General features: G+C 39.1%; 1 protein-coding gene across 1 annotated transcript; it reads left to right on the top strand.

Moving 5' to 3' along the window:
* Positions 1-1,816: 1,816 nt before the first annotated feature.
* Positions 1,817-15,290, top strand: LOC115797233 (L-amino-acid oxidase-like). Its single transcript, XM_030753754.1, has 8 exons — positions 1,817-2,132; positions 11,080-11,128; positions 11,444-11,661; positions 11,953-12,065; positions 12,190-12,394; positions 13,143-13,211; positions 13,294-13,430; positions 13,851-15,290. Exons 2-8 carry the CDS (start codon positions 11,104-11,106, stop codon positions 14,662-14,664), a joined length of 1,581 nt encoding a protein of 526 aa, XP_030609614.1. The 5' UTR covers positions 1,817-2,132; positions 11,080-11,103; the 3' UTR covers positions 14,665-15,290.
* Positions 15,291-23,986: the final 8,696 nt, after the last annotated feature.

Here is a 23,986-nt window from a genome sequence, read left to right as displayed (position 1 = left end):
ACAAAGTAACCGAATTTTGTCATTAACTCTGGCTCTAACTTTGGGTAACCGGAATTATAAAACCGTACAGCGGAAGTAGCAGACTGTCATGGCAGCCTACGTGTGCTCTTCCAGAAACCCGTGGATAGATGGACGGGTTTGATGGAATGCCGTCTTTTCACACAGAGCAGCTGCTGTTTGTCCACAAGATACCTTACTGTCCTTTGCCATGAATGCAGGTATGTAGCTGTGCACTGATGTTCAGAACTTGATAGGATTTGAATATACATAATGTTCTACTATGTAACATGTACTTAAGTTTATTTTTTTAAGTATTCTTCTTATTTGGAAATTTAAGGCATAAATTGTCTCTGTTGAGTATTTCATTGTGTTGACATAAATTTTAACCACTATATGATCAAAGTGCTAATGTATTCAACAGAATGTACATTATAAAAGGTTTTATATACTGCAATGCCAAAGGATTATGGGTAATCCTCAGAGTAATGGAGGATTCGCAACGAGTGCTCCATTTTTATTGACTGATCCTTTATTAAAATCATAGCTTGCCCTTGGATCAATTAAAAAATACCTCACTGCTGCAGAAGAACAAATGCAGGTCGCTGCATGAAACTGTGGAGTGTTTTCTGTGTAGGGGAACAATTTAATTTTAGATTATTTACTAGAATTAAACTACGATGAGAAGAAGTTTCAAATGGATGGATGGAAATTATGCAGTTCTCTTCATTTTTTATCATTATTTTTCTTTTAAGTGCCCATATTGAGGAATTTTTCAGTGTTTCTCACAGTGAATCTTCATTTGGCTTTTGGACACTGACACAATCAGTTTATTAACAGCAGCAGTTCTGCTTCTTGAAAACTATGTTTCATGATCACATGATCAGAGAATAAGTGAGCACAAGTTTGCTGCTTACATGAACATTTATAATTTTGTGAGTCTTAAAAGTGAAGTTTTGCTTTTATGTTTTAAAACTTTGTTATTGTAAAGTGAAGTCCAGCAGTTGGTAATTCACCAATAAACTGAATCTTCCTCTTTTTTTGTCTTGTTTTTGTTATTTTTTTTCTTCCAGACAGTTTGCAGTTCTTTGAATGTGAGTCACGTTTTACTGTGAGGAATAAACACAAACATGTAGCAGCACGGTCAGAGTGCTGGTGTCAGACTGGAGGAGGAAAAACAACATTAACAAGTTCACTGTTACTGATATGTTTGCATGGCTGCAGTAATATTTTGTTATAAACTAACATGAGTTTAACCTTAAATACATTTAAGCTTAGCTAGTTCCATGATTCTGGACTTGCTGCATAAACAGGGGGACTTCCTCCGACTTCAAAACAAACATGGGCTCCACATCAGGAGCAGCTCCACAGGCGCCGTGACCAACCATCTGATGAAACACCTCAAACATGCAGCATTTCAGGAGTTGGTCAATAATCAACGTGACGCACAGATATCTGTGCCGTGTGTCACAGTCAATATTTTAAAAATAATGCGGTGTTGCAAATTTGAGTTTTGTTTTCCGTAAGAGATTCCTTATTCCACGTTACCGTGTTTTGCCTCATTATGAGTTTTTGTTCTTAGTTTTACTTTATGTGGATCTTCAGGCCTTTTTTAGTTTAGTCATCTGTGTCTTGTGCATGTTTTAGTTATGTTTTGATTCCCTGTTTGCCTGTTATATGTTCACAGTCTCACTCAGGTTCAAGTTGCATTGAGTTCAAGTGAGTTTGCTGTTTGCTATGCTGGCTCCTGTCCAGCATTGATGTTTTGTGTTTAATAAAGTGGGAGACAAAGGTTAGTTCCTGCCTCTGCTTTGGGGTCCTCTGCCTGCCTGCCACAGCATGACAAGAAGTTCCAGAACAATGATGCCAGTCATAAAGACAACAGATTGTTCTTTATTTCTCTGCTCTCTTTTCATTTAAAGATTTACAGAGCACACATTCGAATAGCATGATTGTTTTTGCTTAAAAGAGTCAGACTTGTGAATTTTTAGTGGTTAAGTTTCAAGCTCTGAGAGCAAAACAGCTCCACTATTCAAAAATATAAGTTCTCTATAACTACAAGGTAACTTGAAGTTATATTTTGTATTGACATAATCTTTTCCGATCACCAAAGGCATCACGGAGGTCATCAGTCTGTGAGTACCATCTTCATTTCCATATTAAAGTAAAACGATTAAAAAGTTCATGGGAAGTTATAATGTTCTCAATAATGTGATGTTTGTGTGACAACTTGTCAGAACATTAAAAAAAATACTTTGTCTCTCAGGTGTGAGAAACTGAAGTCTCAAAAGTATTTCTTAAAATCCTTCTGTTGTCTCAAACATGTTTGATCACAGTTTTGATTCCTTGGATTTCTCTGTAGTTATTTTATGGTCTTTACCTTATAAAATAAAACACCATGAAGTGACTTTTTGTTGTGATTTGGTGCTATATAAATAAGACAGAATAAATAGTTGTGGCCCTCTTCTTACCAGTGTGTCTAAACTTTTAACTGGTTCTCTATAGATTTTGACATTTGGACATTTCCTTTCATGTGTCTTGCAATTAAACAAATTTGGAAAACTGATTTACTTATTACCAATAACATTTTGTATTTTATGATCAGTGTACTGTCATCATGTGTCAAACAATTTTAAGGTTGTACATGTGTTAATTTCTGCTGGAAAATTTAACATTTTAACATCGGAATCTACAGGAATTGATTCATTTTTGGAGCCTCAGATGGTCAGTTCCTACATTGCCATATAAAACCTAGATGTTTATACTTGAATATGTATGAAGACAAATAAATGTACATGTAAATGTAGTGAACAATTTAACAAGGTGGACACAGCCAGTCTTATTTCATTCACCAACATCATTCAAAATCCATCTAACACATTGAACCTCGTCTGTGTCTCACACATAAATCCCATTGTTTCTGTTCCACAGAGTCCGAGACAACCTTCCTCAGAAATTGTCATATTTACCTTGTCTAATGTACAGTGTACCTTTCTTCTGTTTTCACTTTAAATATAACTGAGAAGTGTCTGCAGTGACTAAAGTTTTGCTTGTGCTCTGTTAACAGACTCTGTGGTGTTTTTGTGGACAAACGTGACCTGTAACTCACTCTGTACTGAATTTATTCTCTCCAAAATCAAGAAAAAAATCCTTAAACACATTTGATGCAGCATTGCAAGTTGGAGTTATAACAGACTTGAAGCTGCCTTTAATCATGTTCTGCTACTGAATTTGTACAAAAGACCTCTAGAAAAAAACCTTTGAAAAAAGGATTTGCTGTATATTTCACCATAATTTGTTGTTAAATATCACAATCTGGTTATTTAAGCTAAGATAGCATTCATGTATTGATTTTCTGCCAATTACATGCTTCAATAGTCCCTCAAAAAATAATGCTGTTATTAAGTTTTTCGAGGAACCAAGACCAGAGTGTTGGCTGCTCTGAAAACCGTGTCTACACCCATTTCCTCATCAAACCGAAGTCACATATTTTCACATGTCCACAAACTGTCATAGAAGACTCATTGTTGGACAATTGATGACAAATTGTGTTGTAACACCAAACTTGTATTTCAGTTACACATTGTCAGCACAAGCAGCCATCTAAATCAAAAACAAGTCTAACTGGTTTGTGTGCTGTGATGTTTTTGGCAACTTCTCAAACTCTTAGATTAATGATTACACCCTCGTTTTCTTGGAAAAAGCTGTTTGCACAAGTTTACAAATAAAGAGATCATTTCTCAATGGAATGCAAGCCACACAGATCATGACCACAGTTTTTACATTATAAGAGACATGTTTTTGTCAAACCTGCCATTTCTTTTCCAATTTGCACTATTGGTTGAATTGGCAGGGGGCTGTCGAGAGAATTGGCTAGAAAGCCAGGATTTACCCTTTGGAAATTAGGTGTCAGGGCATTGCAGGAAAACCATTTGTCCAGCTACTTCGTGGTGCTGGAGTGAGAGGACTCTACTTGAGGAAAGCCATGAAAGATCTAGAAGAGGAAGCTGAGAATGCAAATTTTTTTCTTTGCTATAGGAGGAAGGATGGGAGTTGGGAGACAATACCACAATAAAGTCAATTACAGGGGGGTGGTTATAGTTAGGCCTGGATCACATGACCGTGATCCAACTATTTATTATGCTACAGTAGGCCTAAGGTGATCCCTAGCTCTCTTTTACAGGTCTGAAATTATTGTAGGGTCTTTACCTACAATAGAAAGGGCACTGAGGTGACTGTTGTGATTTGGTGCAAAAAAAATACAGCTGAATTGAATTCAGCTTAACTGAATTGCATTGAATTCCATCTGTTGGTAGTACATGCCATTCAAGGGTCTGTCCTTCCATGATGTTTCTTGTTCTCGCGCCTCTTGTTTCTCGGTTTTCTGTTGCCTGAGGTATACAGTACTCTAGCTAAGTACTCAGTGTGGTTTATACAACACGTTTGCATTTACTCATCACACAAGCACTTCATCCTACAGCTGAGTGCTTACTTTCTAACATTCACACTGACATCTTGACCAGGGATACTTTGGCATGCAGACTGGAGCAGCCAATTGAACCACCGACCTTCTGATTAGTAGATGACCTGCTCTACTTTCTGAGCCACAGCCACCGCAGTTGTGGTCGTCTTCCTGATGTGGAACTCATGCATTTTTTTCCCCCATCTTGGTAGTGGTCCTGAGACTCATTAGTTTTCATGTCGTTTTATTTATTCGCACATAGGGACAAATATGTTACATGAAAAAGGTAACAGATCACATTTTTTTAACCTAAGCTAATTCACAATGCCTGTCCCTATTTGACCCTTTGCACAGTAATTATAACAACATACAATGACACAACAACACAAACAATACTAGACCACAAAATGACATTTATAAAAATACATGACCACCTAACTGGTTACCTTTTAAATATTGTTTCAGTCTATATTTAAATGACGTCAGTCAGGCTCCTACTTGAGATCAGGAAGCAATAATTAGACCTTAGCCTCTTTCCTCCCACTTGGCGTACTGTCTCAGGGTGCAGGATATACATGGTAAGGAGCTTTCATGTCTGGACATCTATTATATACAGTTTTAGACATTTGAACATTTTGAATCTTGCGAATAAAAACATTTGGGATAATTATTTATTTATAACCAATGATATTTTGCATTTTATGATTATGATATATTAATTATTTGACAAAATGAAACATTTTCACATCGTTGTCAATGAGGATTGATTCATTCTGGGAGCTTCAAGTGGTGGTGAAGAGGGAGCTGAGCGCAAGCGAAGCTGTTGATTTACCAGTCAATCTACGTCCCTACCCTCACCTATGGTCATGAGCTTTGGGTAGTGACCGAAAGAATGAGATTGTGAATACAAGCATTAGAAATGAGCTTCCTCTGAAGTGTGGCTGGCCTCTTTCTTAGAGATAGTGTGAGGAGTGCGGCAATTTGGAAGGGGCTCAAAGTAGAGCCGCTGCTCCTCCACATTGAAAGAAGCCAGTTGATGTGGCTCGGGCATCTGACTAGGATGCCTCCTGGGCACCTCTTGGGTGAAGTGTTCCGGGAGGCCCTGGGCCAGACCCAGGATACCCTGGAGAGATTATATTGTCCCCTTAGAATTATAAGGTTCTATCTGCATTCTGACCAGTTTTGAGATATTAAATAATAGAACCTTATAATACCAAGTTAAAGCTTGATTTTTGCTTTGTGAATAAAATGGCCAAAGTTGTATAAAAAAGAAAAAAAATCTCTTAAATATTGTTGATTATCAGTTAACGAATAAGAATATGACAATAAGTCAATTTTGTGTAAAATGTCAGATAGAACCTTATACTCTGGAGCTTGCAAAAAGGCGACTGGACTTCTTTTTGTTTCTTGAAGACGTTTCACCTCTCATCCGAAAGGCTTCTTCAGTTCTCAACCAAATGGTGGAGAGACCCAGATATTTAAACCCTTGTATCTATGTCCACTGTGAACAACCATCATTGAACAGAGGAGGTGGATTACGTCACCAACTTTCCCCCGCTTACAGTGCTGTCCTGAGCTCCCTTCCCAGACGTCTCAACCCCCATTCACACCTTTGTTCCAGTGACCTCAATAGGCCACAGGAAACAATGGAGCGGAGTCCTAAATTGGTTTCAACTGAAACCACTGATTAAATATGACCCACGCCCCCTTCACACCTGGGCACATGTGTTCACGCACATGATCAATAGAGGGTCATAACCACCTCCAGGGGACTACGCCCACAGGGGTTTAAATATCTGGGTCTCTCCACCATTTGGTTGAGAACTGAAGAAGCCTTTCGGATGAGAGGTGAAACGTCTTCAAGAAACAAAAAGAAGTCCAGTCGTCTTTTTGCAAGCTCCAGAGACTACTATGACCTGGATGACTGAGAATCTACACAGACATAGAACCTTATAATTCTAAAGGGACAATATCTCTCGGCTGGCCTGGGAACTCCTTGGGGTCCCCCCAGACAGGCTGGTGGAGGTGGCTAGGGAGAGGGAGGTCCGGGCTTCTCTGCTTAGGCTGCAGGTCCCACGACCCAGCCCTGGATAAGTGGAAGAAAATGGACGGATGGATGGACATTTGACAAATTCCATCCAACACATTGAAACTCCACAGTGTCTCACACATAAATTCAATCACCTCCGTAGTCCATCATGTAGAGAATCCAAAAGAGGCTTTGTCAAAAATTGACATATTTACCATATTTATATTTACCTTGTCTAATGGACTGTGTACCTTTGTTCCGCTCTCAGTTTTCACTTTTAATGTAACTGAAAAGTTTTGCTTGTGCTCTGTTAACAGACTCTGTGATGTTTTTGTGGACAAACGTGACCTGTAACTCACTCTACTGAAAGTATTCTCTCCAAAATCAAGAAAAAATTCTTAAATACAGTTGATGCAGCATTGCAAGCTGGAGTTATAACAGACTTGAAGCTACCTTTAAACAGGCTCTGCCAATGAATTTTTCCAGCAGCGTTCAAGAAAAAAAGAAAAAATAAGTTAGCCGTAAATGTCACAATTATTTGCTGTTTAAAGGTCACAATCTGTATAGTCAGGCTGAGATAGCATTTGTCTTTTGATTTTCTCAGTATTACATGCTTCAATAATGCTGCAATAAATAATGTTGTTATTAAGTTTCTGGAGGTAATAGGACCAGAGTGTGGGCTGTTCTGAAAACCTTGTCTGCATTTGTACCCATTTCCTTTCCAGCATTGTGTTAAAAGCTGTTTTTGAGTCTTGAGGTCCAGGTGTACAGTGTCCTGTAGTGCCTCAGAGAAAGGCAGGGGTAAAGAGGCAGTGTCCAGGATGTGTGCTCTTCCTGATTATAGCTATGACCAGCGTGGTGCAGTGGATCCTGTATATGTCCTCCAGTCCGGGGAGCTTGGTGCCAGAGATCCTCTCAGCAGTCTCGATAATGCGCTGGAGAGCTTTTCTGTTGTCTGCAGTGCAGCCAGAGTACCATACTGAGATACAGTATGTGAGGACGGACTCGATGGCTGACATGTAGAAGTTCACCAGCAGCTGTTGTGAGAGTCACACTATTGTCAAGCACCTCAGGAAGTGAAGCCTCTGAAGACCTTTCTTGAACGTCGATGTGGTGTTGATGGTCCTGGTCATGTCGTGGCTGATGTTGACCTCGAGGTACTTGCTCTGGTCGACCTCCACTCTCTCGCCGCTGATAGCGATTGGGCATTGGATGAGGGGCCTCAGTCTCCTGAAGTCCAGAATCAGCTCCTTCATCTTTGCTGCACTGAGGATCAAGTTGTTATCTCGGCTCCAGTTCTCCAGAGTGGAGGTCCAGTGACACAGCATCCTTGGTTTACCTGTTTGTCCTGTAAGCAAATTGGTTCAGGTCCAAAGAGGGGGGATGCTGTTCTTCAAGTGTCCCAGAATGAGTTGCTCGAGGCACTTCATCACTACCGGTGTCAGGGCTAATAGCTAATAGACTAATAGTCATTGAGGGACCTGATAGCTGATTGTTTTGGCACAGGGATGATTGTCAATGACTTGAAGCATGTAGGGACAGATGGCTGCTCCATGGAGATGCTAAACAGGCCTGTGAGCACTGCTGTGAGCTCCCCTATGCAGTTCTTCAGAACCTGTCCTGGTACTCTGTCAGATCCAATTCCCTTTTGGGATTGATGTGCTGCAGGTTCTATCTCACCTTCATGTAGGGGTAGCAAATCACACAAATGCAAGGTCTCCTAGCACTGCTTTAAATCCACAGACTAGCGTGCAACAAGCACAAATTATGTTTAAACAGAAAGAATTATATATTTGAATTTCACAACCTCAGACAAAAACATCATAAAATCGCCATCTAAATCAAAGAATTGTAACTTGGCACTTATCCAAGTTATGGTTTTTTTACACTTTCCATGGAAAATGAGTGACACGCCTTTCAGGCTATATGTGACTCAATAGATGCCGGGAAAGAGATAATTTCTCAAGGCAAGCCAAGCCACTAAAGCAGTTGCTTATCAGTTTACCTGCATATTCCTCAAATACATCAATATTAGCAGGTCAGCTAAGTGATTGAATAACTTGCAACATTCACTATATTTTAATGCTTATCTGGTAAAATACATGTTAGAGCACTCTTTTTCATTTTCAGACTGCATTATTATTTAATGACTGATATAAGGTTATGCCCGTTTTTTTGGGGGGTGAACTTTTTCTTCTAGCGCCTCCTTATATAGGAGTGCTTAACATCATTCGCATATCGTTTCTGACTCAATCTCAATTCTGACGGGCCTCACATAGTAAGAACTACTGCTCAAATTGAAGTACTATAGCCAAGATCTACAAAAACTAGAATAAACTGAAGCGTGAATGCATGCAGTGATTTAAGTGATGAATAATTTGCTGTAACTGAAGTTCTTTTAAAAGCCAGTTGTAATTTTAAACAGTTTTATTGGGTGAAGTAACATTACTGGCTGTAGTTAAACCGCTACTTAAAACGCCATCACTGACCCAGCTGTCTTAGCTAATTATAGGCCAATCTCCAACCTTCCTTTTCTCTCAAAGATTCTTGAAAGAGTAGTTGTAAAACAGCTAACTGATCATCTGCAGAGGAACGGTTTATTTGAAGAGTTTCAGTCAGGTTTCAGAATTCATCACAGTACAGAAACAGCATTAGTGAAGGTTACAAATGATCTTCTTAGAGCCTCTGACAGTGGACTCATCTCTGTGCTTGTCCTGTTGGACTTCAGTGCAGCTTTGATATTGTTGACCATAACATTTTATTACAGAGATTAGAGCATACTATAGGTATTAAAGGTACTGCACTGCAGTGGTTTGAATCATATTTATCTAATAGACTCCAATTTGTTCATGTAAATGGGGAGTCTTCTTCACACACTAAGGTTAATTATGGAGTTCCACAGGGTTCTGTGCTAGGACCAATTCTATTTACATTATACATTCTTCCCTTAGGCAGTATTATTAGAAAGCATTGCATAAATTTTCATTGTTATGCAGATGATACTCAGCTTTATCTATCCATGAAGCCAGATGACGCACATCAATTAGTTAAACTGCAGGAATGTCTTAAAGACATTAAGGCCTGGATGACCTCTAATTTCCTGCTTCTAAATTCAGATAAAATTGAAGTTCTTGTACTCGGCCCCACAAATCATTGAAACATGATGTCAAACCAGATACTTACTCTGGATGGCATTACTTTGGCCTCCAGTAACACTGTGAGAAATCTTGGAGTCATTTTTGACCAGGATTTGTCCTTCAATGCACATATTAAACAAATATGTAGGACTGCATTTTTGGATTTGCGCAATATTTCTAAAATTAGAAACATCCTTTCTCAGAGTGATGCTGAAAAGCTAATTCATGCATTTATTACTTCTAGGGTGGACTATTGTAATTCATTATTATCAGGCTTTCCTAAAAGCTCCCTGAAAAGCCTTCAGCTGATCCAAAATGCTGCAGCTAGAGTACTGACAGGGACTAGAAAGAGAGAGCAGATTTCTCCCATATTGGCTTCTCTTTATTGGCCCCCTGTTAAATCTAGAATAGAATTTAAAATCCTTCTCCTCACATACAAGGTCTTGAATAATCAGGCCCCATCTTATCTTAAAGACCTCATAGTACCATATCACCCCAATAGAGCACTTCGTTCTCAGACTGCTGGTTTACTTGTGGTTCCTAGGATACTTAAATGCAGTGGCGCAAAAAGTGGGTATGCACTATATGCAATGCATAGGGGTGCTGTAGGGGGGGGCACCAAAGCGATGTGGGGAAATTATTTCTGTAGTTGGCATTTTCTGTATTTAGCAGCTGTGCATGTAATATGATCAATAACAGAGGTACGACGCTTGATTAGGCACCCCCATGCTGCGCCCCTGCTTCAATGTAGAATGGGAGGCAGAGCCTTCAGCTTTCAGCTTTGTCCCTCCCCGAGCCTGGTTCTGCTGGAGGTTTCTTCCTGTTAAAAGGGAGTTTTTCCTTTCCATTGTCACCAAGTGCTGCTCATAGGGGGTCGTTTTGACTGTTGGGTTTTGTCTGTATTATTGTAGGGTCTTTACCCACAATACAAAGCACCTTGAGGCGACTGTTTGTTGTGATTTGGCGCTAGATAAATAAAATTGAATTGAACTGAGTTATTTTCACAATACAAGAATACACACCAGTAACAATACACACCTGTATAAACAGCTTTAACTTAAATAATAATTTGTAGTTAGGATAGCTGCAGCAAAGCATACTAATAGTAAAACTACAGCGATCATAAAACTGCATATATAGTATATATGCAGTTTTATGATCGCTGTAGTATTTACTTACTGTATATATTATATACAGTAAGTAAATACAGAAAAAGGAACAAGTTCATGACAATTTCACTAAGTATAACAGAAAATATTCATAGTCAATTATTTTTATGTATAAAATCTTTCCCATCAGTCCCAAATAATAATGGCTGAATGCTATTCCAGTGCTTTTGTTTCTTAAACTAAATTGACTACTGTGATGCATGAAACAATACAATTGAACAACAGCTGTAGTTTATAAATATTTCCTATAAATTAAAGTACACATTCCTCTTCATATCACCACAGAAGGAAATAAGACAAACATCAAAAATGGGTCTACATGTGGTGAAATTATGTGAGTATTTCAAGTTTTGTTTTGTTGTACTAAAGTAGTGTGAGCATCCTGATGGAGACATTTTAATGAACAACCTAAAATCAAGCAAAAAATGCTAATTAAATACTAATAAATTAACTTGTATAGTTTTTAGTTTAATCTTTCTGTTGTAGATTGATTATATCTTTTTTAATGAGAAGTAATTTTTATTGCTCAAATTCAAATACAGCTTCTATATTTTGGTTAGCTTTAGGCATTAAATAGGCTTATTTAAGTTTTGATCAAATCTTTATTACATGCTGATATTCACTGTGTTTTCTTATTTCTTGTCTTTAGTCTCTGTGAGTGTGTTGTTGCTCACAGTGTATCAAATCCACACTGCGGCCAGCCAGGAGACCCTGGCTGATTGTCTGAATGACACTGACTACGATCAGCTGCTGCAGACAGCAATGAAAGGTCTTCCACGAATAAACACACCTCATCATGTTGTCATTGTTGGAGCTGGTATGGCTGGATTGACAGCTGCTCGGCTACTTCACAAAGCAGGACATACGGTGTGTGTAATACACTGCTTTAATTTTTAGGAAGAATTTTAGATTTTGAGAGAAAAAAAAGAAAGTTTGTTTTTCTTCAAACCTTTGGCTATGTTAATGATTAGAATTAAAGCAGTCATATTAGTAATACTAACATGACTAATCTTGGTAAAAAAAATGTTGGAGGTTTTTGTTAATTTTTATTACAACTCTTTCTTAATCAAACAGATTAGCATCTTGGTTAACAAAATTAATAACATTTAACTGATATTAATAAAAAGTTTAAATTGTATTTTGTAATATTTAAACAAGGTCACCATATTAGAGGCTAGTGGACGGGTTGGTGGGCGTGTGGAGACCTACAGGAATGAGGAAGAGGGCTGGTATGCTGAGCTTGGGGCCATGAGGATCCCAAGCTCTCATCAGTGAGTAAAAGTAGTTATTTTAAAACTAATCATTTCAGTACAACAGTGGTGATAGTCTACTGCTGCTTCTGATTATGATTTTTCAAATCTCCGGGGACACTCACAACCTGATTCTGTTCAACAGCATCCTCCTCTGGTTTGCTAAAAACCTGGGAGTTAAGCTGAATGAGTTCATCATGGACGACGACAACACGTTCTACCTGGTGAATGGAATAGAGCCACAGAAGACATACAAAGTGAAGGAAAACCCTAACATCCTGAAGTACAATCTGTCAGCAAATGAGACGCATCAATCAGCTGACACTCTTCTGCAGCAGGCTTTAGAGAAGGTACGTGGAGGGGTAAGGAGGTTCTACCAGCAGACATTAAATGTTTAAAAACAAATGTTTTGCCATAATTAGATTGATTTTGTTTAGCAGGTACTTCCAACAGACCCATTTTTGACAGTTGTACCTTGCACAGAGAGCCATCTTTTCATCATTTAAAAACAAAGAATGTGATTTTCTATACAATTTGTAATTTATTTGCACTGACATTTATTTATTTGTTCACTGACAAACTGCAGGTTTGTTTTAATTGCTTTTTTCTTTTTGACAGCAAAGACTTTTTTATGCCTCCCAAGCAGGTCAAATAATTGCAGTCTCTGTTTGGATTTTGATGAGTGCACTTTGTTAACTGCTCATTGTAGTTATTAATATGCAGAAGCTGTTCTTAAAGGTTAACATGTGGCTTAGATGAGTTTCCACCTCTCTTGTAAAAACAAATAAATCGTGCTTACAGCATCCAAATATAACAAAGCTTTCATCAGGAAAAACAGTAACGTGAAAATAAATATATGAGGCAATTCAAAGATACTGTCCTAATTTATGAAAACTGTCCTTTTTAGCAAGTGGTTAAAACAAACCCCAACCTTTACTATAGATGAGTTGATGGTAATCTGCTGTCTAACATGAGGTTAACACAGCTCTGAGCAGTCTAAGATTAATATGAGCTCATTCAGGCATTACATCTGCTTGCCATGTAGGAGTCTGGATGTGCACACATGACATTGTCTCCTTTGATATATATTTTCTGTAGGTGAAAGATGACATTGAAAAACATGGTTGTGCTCCTGGACTGGGTAAATTTGACCATTATTCAGTGAAGGTAAAGTTCATGATAGTTAAAGTTTGATCCTTTGTTCTGAATCACTTTGATTTCATAACCAGAATCTTTGTTTGCCTAACAGGAGTACCTGAAAGAAGAAGCTGGTCTGAGTCTTGAAGCCATCAGGATGATTGGAGACCTCCTTAACGAAAAGAGTCTTATGTACACCGCACTGACTGAAGCGATCTATGACCAAACTTACATTAATGACAATGTCACGTAAGGCTTCTCAACTAAACTAAATATAACTTATTTCACAGGAGAGATCAAAGTTATAAGTGACATAAATCACATCAAATTCTTAATGTGTTTAAGGATCAAAGTTGTGGATTATTTTTATTATCCCCCCTTTACAGTCCATTTACAGTTCTTTGATGTCTTTAGAGGAGCTTTAGATATTAATATTTGAAGTGGAGGACATAGCAACTCATTACTTTAACCTAATTGCATGCTTTTTTGATGTGATGTGTTGGAATTTCTGTCTGAAACAAGGAAAACTTAAATTTATGTCCAGGAAAAAAACAGATTAGAGACAACAATTTATTCTTAAATGAACAAAAACCTTACAAACCTTTACTAGAAACTGTTCACTACCAAAATCATGAAATAAATATATTTCTCTTTATTTTCATCTTAAAGGTACAGTGAAGTGACCGGTGGGTCAGACCTTCTCCCCAAAGCTTTTCTTAAGGACCTTGATGTTCCTATTCTTTGTAATTCCAAAGTCAAGCATATCAACCACTCAGATGAAGGAGTCACTGTATCCTACCAGAGAGCTCAACAGTCTTTTTTAAATGAAGTTCCAGCTGACGCCGTCCTGGTAACAACAACAGCCAAAGCAGCTCTTTTCATAGATTTTGATCCCCCTCTCTCCATCCCAAAGATGGAGGCCCTGAGGTCTGTCCATTATGACAGCTCCACTAAAATCCTGCTCACCTTCAAGAACAAGTTCTGGGAGGATGACAGCATCCGAGGAGGAAAGAGCATCACAGATGGGCCCTCTCGTTTCATCTACTACCCCAGCCACAGTTTCCGAAATAAGACGATCGGTGTCCTCCTGGCTTCCTACACCTGGTCTGATGACTCACTACTCTTTCTAGGTGTAAGTGACCAAGACCTTAAAGAGCTGGTTTTGAGAGATTTGGCAAAGATTCATGGTGAGAAAGTCAGGGCTCTCTGCACAGGGGTGTTGGTGAAGAAGTGGAGCATGGATCCTTACAGCTTGGGTGCCTTCGCTCTGTTCACACCTTATCAACACTTAGAGTATGCTACAGAGCTCTTTAAAAATGAAGGCAGGGTGCACTTTGCTGGTGAGCACACAGCCTTTCCTCACGCTTGGATGGAGACATCAATGAAGTCTGCAATCAGGGCGGCTACCAACATTAACCAGGCTGCAAAGAAAGAGTCAGAAATGCAATCCAAGACGAGCTCTATTGCTCTGATTCTGGATTGAGCTGTAGACTCTAGAACCAGGGGCTCGGCCGACTTTTACAAAGATATGCATGCTTAACTGGTGATGGTAAATTGGCTTTATCCTGTCTCTTTCCTGCAGTGTCAGCTGGAATGTTGGAAAATACTTTATAGTTATAATCATTATGTAGCTCTGATACATTAGTGTGCAACCAATTAAGGTAAAAATAGTTGTTGTAATGCTTTTTCTGCTTAACTCCTGTTTTAAACTCTTAGTCATGTGCTGTGTCCGGATGTTTTCCTGTAAGAAGTGTAACTCTCTCTTGTGTGCTGACCTCGATTAAAGGAACACACAAAAATATAATCAGGGCTGAAAAGATAATCATTTGGAGCATGTGTGTTTCATTATTGTTATTCAGCCTGCTTTTTGCACCTGTATATACAGCTGATTAGTGTATGACAGTAAATCACAGCAAAAGAATACACTTACAGTCTTGAATATTGTGGTTGAAGGTCACAAGTGAAGTCAGTGTTATCACATTCCAGAATTGTGAGAAGCTGCAGAAGCACTTCTGTGTTTTTTATGCTGCTTGACATTTCCTATAAAAATGCATTGTGTCTCACTAAATGTTAAAAGCTGCCTTTCAAGTAATAAACCCCTAAACGTTCCTTGTTCTGAGTGCTCTGTGTTTCTTGGACTTTGATAATTTTCCTAACTAGTAATCATTGCTTCTAATTTGATTAAAACTTCAATGTAATTAATGAACAATCAGTTTGCTTATATTACATTTGCTTTCCAGATTTCTTTACTTTTTTATCTGGCCCAGATAAGGTGTGCAACAGGCCTGTGATCAGCAGTACTGGTGCGTTCATGCAGAAATTCTCAGATGACGTGGCCATTGTCGTGTATGTCAGGAGTGAACAGAAGGACGAGTACAGGAGACTGCTGGATGACTTTGTGGATTTGTGCAAACTGAACCAACTGCTGCTGAACACGTCCAAGACTACGGAGACTTAAATAGGTCTGGACCACCCCCACAGCCAGTCTCTATTGGGGGGATTGATGTGGAGATGGTGAGGACCTACAAGTACCTTGGTCTGCAGCTGGATTATTCTTTAATTCATCGCTTTGCCTGTTGAAAAAGAAAATGGGAAATGAAATCTGGGAATCTAAATAATCCACAGAAATTCTGGGAAGTCATTAAGTGCCTTTTGGTGAACAAAAGCTCACAGGTTCTACCTCCCTATGTTTTTAAGGATTCTGTTCCTGTCTGTGATAGGTTGGCAGCATTGAATTGTTTTAACAAGCACCTTATTTCTTCTGGCTTGTTATTTGACTCATAAACTCTCTTACTATGCTTTGTAGCCTCGCAGTGGAAAAAATCTAATTCCTTCTGTGTGGAAATCAGCTTTTGTGCTCTCTTTATTAAAAGATGGTGACTCAGCAGTTTTAACTAACTAGTGGCCAAAATTTAATCTGTTAGTGCTGGAAAAATTCTTGAAGCTCTTGTGAGTGAACAAGTTAAGGAGTTCTTAATTTACAAAAACATCTTGTGAACATGTCAGTCAGACTTCAGAAAAATGCATACCATCATAGCTGCCATGAAGGGGTAAATGATGTTACTGTGGGACAATATTATGCATCACTTTATTGAAAGCATTTGCCACTGTAGAGCATACCATTTTAACACTTAGACTCCTTCATTCAGGTTTCTGATAGAATGCAGTTACTTCACAGATTATCTCAGTAAAAGGACACAGTGCATTAAATATGATGGCCTGTGCTTTAATTTGTTGCTTTTTAAAAAAGGGTGCCCCAGAGATCTGTATTAGGGCCTCTTTTATTCATTGCTGTGGGTCTAAACTAGGGATGTGCCGATCCGATATTCAGTATCGGTATCGGTCCGATACTGGCCTAAATTACTGGATCGGATATCGGAAAAAAATTTTAAAAATGTAATCCGATACATTAAATAACGTTTCGCTCACATTAGCTGCATTACAGTGCTCCGTCGTCTTCTTCTTCTTGTGGGTTTGCGGTTGACCAAACCAACTTAGAGCTGTATTACCACCACCTACTGGAATGGAGTGGGGGATCAGGAGTTAGAAAACAACCCCCTCAGATCCTCCGTCGCTGTGACGGATTCCCTTTGACACTGAGCGATCATCGCTGACATGTTTTTCCGCCTCCACCGCTCTCTGCCTTGTTTGTGTGTTGTGCTCGCTGTGCTGAGAATCAGCTGTTATTTTTTTCTCTACTTCAGCTCCCGGACATACTGCTAGTGAGCGCAGCTATTAGCACTAGTGACCGTCCGGTACCGGAAGAACCCCTTCCCCGTCAAAATATTTTTAATACTTTAATCCCTGATTTGTGACTAAATATAGACCTGCAGTAGAAACATATTTAAGAGAATGTTTGTAAATATAAAGCATTACAAGATTGCGCTCACGCAGCCCCTAGTTTTTCACGTGAACACTGATGACACAACAGCAGCAGTTAGCTGATTTACGTGCAGTCTGTCTGCACAAGCGGAAAGAGGCGGAGCGGGCGTGATCAGATGGAGCAGAAGGAAATGTTTTTCTAGTGTCCAAAAGAAGCCTTTTCGTCCCTGTAACCTCCATTAAACCTTTACTGGGAAAAAGCTGGAGGTCCGTCATCAACCACCTGATCAGTAAGTGAAGAAAAGAGAACTTTGTAGCTGCTCCATCCACCCTGTTTGTTTCACACAGGGAAAAACTGCGGTACGGAAGTTAAAATATGCAGATGAACTGTTAATATAAAAAAAGTATTTCTTATCCAGTTATTTGGGTAATCAATATGAATAGAATACACAATTGCTAAAGTAATCGATAGTTGCAGCTCTAATGAAATTTGCAACATGCCATAAGAATCACCTTCTCACAAAGAAGCAACAGGATTCAGGTGATAGTTATTGTTGTAAGTAAAGTTTATTTATATAGCGTTTTTCACAGACAGAAAAGCGCTGTACAATAATTAAAACACAATATCACCCCCTCCACCCCCAGAAAACACTATGTTAAAAACATAACATTACCATATTAAAAGAAAAAGAATAACCAGAAAGCCTGGTTAAACAGAAAAGTTTTCAACTATTTTTTAAATGATGCCACAGAGTCAGCTAAATGGAGTTGGAGTGGTAAACAGTTCCAGAGCTTTGGTGCCACTGCCTAAAAAGCTCTGCCCGCCCTGGTCCTTAGTCTTGTATGTGGGACAACTAAAAGACTTTGATTTTGTTGTGTGAGAGACTGTTGACTTCTTTTTTTTTATTTTTTTTATTTTTTTTTTTAAGTGCCTTGATCAATTTTAAATATTGGATTTATATCGGTATCGGCCGATATCCAAATGTAAAATATCGGTATCGGACATAAAAAAGTGGTATCGTGCCATCCCTAGTCTAAACCACGGGTGCCCAAACTTGCGGCCTGTGGGCCGCTTCCGGCCACGCCCCCTTCTGGTCCGCGAATTGATATAAAAAATAACATAAAATTTGGCCCTTAAAGTTACTTTTTTGACATTTCACTTAACCCTCTTATTGGAGGGGAAGGCGAAATGTCAAAAAAATAACTGAAACGGCCAAATTGTATTTCTGATTTAATAGTTTAGAAGGTGGCATTGGGGAGAAGTGGTTAGCAAAACACTTTGAGTTCAAATCTGTTTGTGACAAAAAAAAAAAAAAAAGTAGTTTTATCATATAAACCTAACCAAACATTAACGGAAAAGTTGATGTTCATAATGGACTGAAGAAAAGCAAACTGAAAGATTGATTGGATGTCCTCTTACTGTGCCATCAACCACCAGCTGTGCGTTCTAATGCAAAGTGTTGTGGATATTAATTCTTCCATGTGTCCACAAAATTGTGTAGGCCCAAATAGCTCTGTTTAGTCTAATTCAATTGTATTTATATAGAATAGAATAGAATAGAATAGAATAGAATAGAATAGAATAGAATAGAATAGAATAGAATGTCTTTATTGTCATTATACAGAATGTACAGTGAGACTGGAGCACCAAATCACAACAAATAACAAACAGTTGTATCAAAGCACTTTTAATTGTAAGGGAAAGGGAAGGAAAACTCCCTTTTTACAAGAAGAAACCTCCAGCAGAAAGAGGCTCAGGGAGGGGCAGTCATCTGCCAACTGGTTAGGTTAAGAGGAGGGAGACATGACAACAAAATAATAGAGTGTAAAATATTTTTTAAATCAGTGCTTTTTGGATGATGAATTCAGAATGCCTGAAAATGGCATTTAAACTTCGCTCCAAAAGTATTGGAAGAGTGAGGCCAATCCCTTTATTTTTGTTGTAGGTTGAAAACATATGGGTTGAGGTGATTATTTGTTGTTTCAGTGCAAAATAAGTAAGACTGAACTGAACTAAATTGAAATCATTCACTGGTTTCAGTCTTTGGGATCAAACATGGAAAATAAAGTAATGATTTTACATCCCTGTAAGTCTGTTTCATCTTTGTTTCTAGTTGTACCTTCAGGGTTTCAGGTGTTGGATGCAACTTAACCCAGTAAAGCTGTTCACACATTTCAGCTGAATGTTTCTGCATTTTCTGAGGTCATTAACAGACCAACCAAACTGTCACAGAGGATCTGATGACTTCATGTTACTTACTGAACTGAAGAAACTTAAAACAGCAGCAAACAGTGAGCAGGAAACCAGCTGGACTCTGCTGATGCAGGTGAGATTGCTTCCTAACAAAATTATGTAAATGATTCTTTAAACCTATGAGAGCAAAGTTGGATATTTGAAGAGAATCTGGATAATACATTGTGGACAGTAATAAGAGTTCTCAGAGCTGCTGCTGACACACTGGAAACAAAGTGAGGGCTGCATAATGTGTTTTCTGTCTCCACAGGACAGCATCAGAGTGCAGTCATTTTCCCTTGAAAAGGTGACCAACCTACATTTTCAAAATTTAATTTTCTAATTACGTGACAAAAATCACAGTGAGTCCACAATTCATATGTTAACATTTTTGGTGGTAGTGTCATCCATGTGTAGTCAGTGTCAAGCTGCATTTCATCTCTTATTCCTGCCTGAAAGGCAAAGGAAAAAAAACCTGCTGCAATGTTTTATGATGTACTGCAGGTGGCAGCGTTTGACTGAAATGAATGTATTGCAATTACTGCAAGAGAGATTCACTCTACAACTGACTGTCTCTTGGCATGGCTTTGAGAAACAAAGATTTATGAAGGAGGCATCCATGTTGGCTGCAGGCACTCTGATGACTGACAAGGTCTATCTGAGATAGGTGGACTCTGCCATAGTTGTAGTTTAAGGACAGATTCAGGAGCGTTGGATGACAGATATTTTCATCTGCACCTTTTTTCTTCCAGGTCAGCTCTACGAGTGACTTCATAAGACTTAATTGCTAAGCTGATTCACCTATGCAAGCTTTTCCTATCAGAGGCCAGGGTTGTCCATTGTGAAGGGCTGATATTACAAGCATTTAAGGAGGACTTTCATAGGTCCTTCTTTTAGGGGCCCTCTGTTGCATTTTCCAGAGGTCAGCTCACCATATAGCACTTTCCTGGGTAGATGGTAGTCTTCCATCCAAGTCAAGCCCAGAAAAGTCATTATGTGAGCAGCTGGAGGGCCTCAATGTTGGATGGAACGGAGGCAGAGCTGGTGGAAACTGCAAAACAGCTGCAGGCGTCACTTGTAGGTGACCCATGATTCAGATTCATACAGCAGCGTGGGTAGTGCAACACCTCTGTACACTTGGATTTTGCATGATAAGTCAAGATTTTGCTGCTCTACACCTTTTTGTGAAGTCTGCCTAAGGCGCTGTTGGCTTTTGCTAACATGTTGTCAACTTCTTTGTCGATCTTGGAGTCATGGAAGATGGTGCAGGAGACAGGAAAAAAAGAAAAAAGTTGCACAGATTTAAATACAGACTGGTTGATGGTGATGTGAGGCAGGTAGGAAGTCTGGTTTGGTGGAGGCTCGTGATGAACTTCAGTCTTCTTTAGGCTGATTTCTAGGCAAAAGAGTTGGGCAGCCTCTGCAAAGCAGGTCATGATGTGCTGCATGGCTGGCTCTGTGTGGGCAACAAGAGCGAGCATAGTCGGCAAACAAATATACTCAAATGAGGTGCTACATTGTTTGCTTGCAGGTGCCTTTGGTTGAACAAGCTGTTGTCAGTGTTATAGCAAATGTATATGCCATCCTCTTTACCCAATGGTTCCATTGTCTGATGCAGCATCATGCTGGAAAACATTTTGGTTTTCCAGTGTTGGTGCAAGAACACAGCCCTGTTTGATGCCATTCAGTATTGGAAAGGGCTTGGAGAGCTCGCTGTTGTTCCTTACTTGTCCCATCTGTCCCTCATGGAGCTGCATGATCATCCTCAAAAATTTTGGGGGCCAGCTGAGACCCTCCATGACCTGCTTACTGTGTTGAAGGCTCTTTTCAAATCCACAAAGGAATTTGCTCTGAAGCCACACCGACTTTCTGGTAGATTTTCTTTGGTGATGGATGAGACCAATCTGTTTGAAATATTCCTACTAAGATTTTACCTGCAATCAAAAGTGAGATAATCCCCCGATAGTTCGAACAATCTGACTGATCACCTTCGTTTTGTACGTTCTTCACTTTCCCAACAGAGATGTGAAGAGCTTGTGGAGCTTGGAATGAAGGTCCAAGCCACCATGCTTCCAGATCACTGGAGGTATGCCATCAATTCATGCAGCCTTGCCAGACTTTAGCTGTGAAATAGCTTAAGTGGTCTCTTCAAGTGTTGATATTTCATCTAGCACTGTCTTGATAGTTTGCCGTGAGATGCGCTCAAGGGCCTTGAGCTGCACTGTCTGGCTGACTGAGAAAACAGTGTTAAAGTGCTTGGAGCAATGGCTCATGATGGAGGCCTTTCCTTTTAGCAGTGTCTTGCCATCTGCACTGCACATTGGACTTTGGACTTGAAAAGAAGGACCATAAACTGCATTCAGGGCTTCATAAATGGTAAATGGACTCGTTCTTATGTAGCGCTTTTCTGCTCTGAGCAGGCAAAGCACTTACACAGCACCTTTGCATTCACAGAAGCACTTCCATCTGTAGCTAAGTGCTTCCTGTCTACCATTCACCCACATTCATACTCTGACACTCGCATCACAGAGCACCCCCCCCCCCCCCCCCCCCCCGTGACCCTGAACAGGATAAGTGGTGTGTGTGTTATTTCTGTATCCTTGTTAAATGTGTTATTTATAAATGGATAGATACCACTGATAGTTACAGTTTTAATGAACCTCAATAAAAGAAAAACATTCAGAACAGATTATAGACAACTGTTGTTTTAAAGCTGACCTTAAACCATCAGCTTTGTTTTTTCACACGCACATAAACGCTGTTCCAGGAACAGAGCGGCTGCAGCTTACAGGCGCTCGCTGTGGTCAACTGCTAATCTGAAACTGTCACTTCAGGTATTTTTTTTTTTCTGAAACACATGCACCAAGTCTGTGGTGAGCAGTGAAATATACCTGTGACGTTTGAAACCGATCAAGTCTCTGATTAAGTGTGGTTTGGTGCTCACAGAATAAGTGGTAGCTTGTTTCATGCTACAGAAGTGTGATAACCTCAGCACTCAAGTCAAAGAAAAGTCAGTTTTCTAAATTTGATTGGCCTCTATTAGACTGTGTTTGTGTTAGTCATGTTTTGTGATATGAAACTGGTTATCAATTATAAGCAGTTCATTTAAATTTGGAGTATTTGCCTTTGAAAATAGTAGCGTAAAATTGAAATATGCAAGTGAAATTAAAATGTGCGTTGAGTAAATTTGCAGCCCTGCCATTTATTCCATGTTGAGCCCCTGAAAACCAGCCTGAGGGTAAATAAGTCTTTGAGTTCAAGGAACTCAAAGACTTATTTACCCTCAGTTCAAGGAACTCAAAGGTTCCTGTGGTCCACTGTGACTGTTTCCAATAGAGGAAAATCTCCAGGAGACTTAATTTGCTGCTGTGAAATGGAGAAGAGCAAATTTCAGAGTGTGTGTGTTTAATACAATTAAGTGAGCTGGACTTTATTTCCTAAATATAATTAAACTATAAAACTCCAGTGTCTGTGGGTGTGTGGCAAAGTGTAATTTATATATGATTGTATTTTCCAGCTCGAACTGTTATCTACAGTAAAGATAAGGCTGGAGGATTTTTTTGTTTCACACACAAAAAATGAAAATAAATAAATGATCACATTAACCCTTGTGTGGCATCTGGGTCTGATGGACATATTTTCAGTCTCAGATTTATTGCCTTTGGCTCAATTTGTGCAAAGAACCTATAACATAACAGTTTCAGTTACTTCATTATTAACTATCATCACCACCAGTTTCTTTCCTCTCCTGATTTTCCTGCACAAGGTTCCAACATTGTAACATTTCAAGCTGCTCCCACATTCCAGCACATTTCATCCTCTGTTCTGAGGGATCCATGTTTATGTTACTGCTGCTGGTATTATTGACGCACTGTTGAGCACAGCTTACCCATCTTCTGATGACTGCTTCTAGTCCTCTAATATCTGTTACAAAGCTTGAATCATTTCAAAATAGTTTCTTAAACATGACAGGTTCTCATCTCATTTGCAGCTGACAAATGTGCAACACCTTCTTGCATTTATGCCAGAAAAAATAAAATAGGTCAAAGTGGGTCCAACCTGGTGGTGGTTCAAGTGATGTTTTTAATGCTTATCAGCATAAGCACGTATGGCAAATATCACACATGCACAGATGCTCTCATGACACTTTATAAATATGAGCTATATCTGAATGACAGAATGGCATTACTACAGCAGTGTTAACTCTCCTGTGCCTGAAAAGAGTTACAAATGTCCCCTACATGTGACTGATCTCAGCGCAGTGCAACAACATGAGGATGTGAGCACAGGAAACATGAACCACCTACAAGCTGCATCAAACACAGCATTAGTCTGAACTGGCTTCTTGTTCCACCCACTGACAGTGAACTGAAACACTGAAGCTCGACTCAACACAAAAGCAGCTCAGCTTCTTTTGTAAAACTAGATTATTGGATTGCATTAAGTTGTGAAAATATTTGATATTAAAATTGTTTTTGCAGCAGTCTTTACATTTTGGTCTTCAGGTTGTAGCATTACAATATGAAGGTCAAAGCTCTGTACACACGACTGTGTGAGTATTTTCTCTGTTTCCACATGATTGAAGACGTTTATTAATGTTGATACAAATGTGACAGTTTTCTTTGTTTTTACTTCAAGACAAAGCAGGCTGTTGTATTTTTATGGAACGATTATTTTTTTTATCATTACTAGTAGCTGTAAGAGTCAGCAAGTCTCTTAGTAAATCTGTAATTTTCTGTTGTCTCTTCAG

This window comes from Archocentrus centrarchus, chromosome 18 (genome assembly GCF_007364275.1).
Source record: "Archocentrus centrarchus isolate MPI-CPG fArcCen1 chromosome 18, fArcCen1, whole genome shotgun sequence".
Taxonomy (NCBI): domain Eukaryota; kingdom Metazoa; phylum Chordata; class Actinopteri; order Cichliformes; family Cichlidae; genus Archocentrus; species Archocentrus centrarchus.
This window is presented reverse-complemented; position numbering and strand designations above follow the sequence as displayed.

What these genes read in the sequence shown, in the direction of transcription:
- LOC115797233 (XM_030753754.1), top strand. Translation starts at nt 11,104, where the DNA reads ATGGGTCTACATGTGGTGAAATTAT. An exon ending in TTCACAAAGCAGGACATACG is followed by an intron (nt 11,662 to 11,952) that starts GTGTGTGTAATA and finishes TATTTAAACAAG; the next exon opens with GTCACCATATTAGAGGCTAG. An exon ending in TACATTAATGACAATGTCAC is followed by an intron (nt 13,431 to 13,850) that starts GTAAGGCTTCTC and finishes TTCATCTTAAAG; the next exon opens with GTACAGTGAAGTGACCGGTG.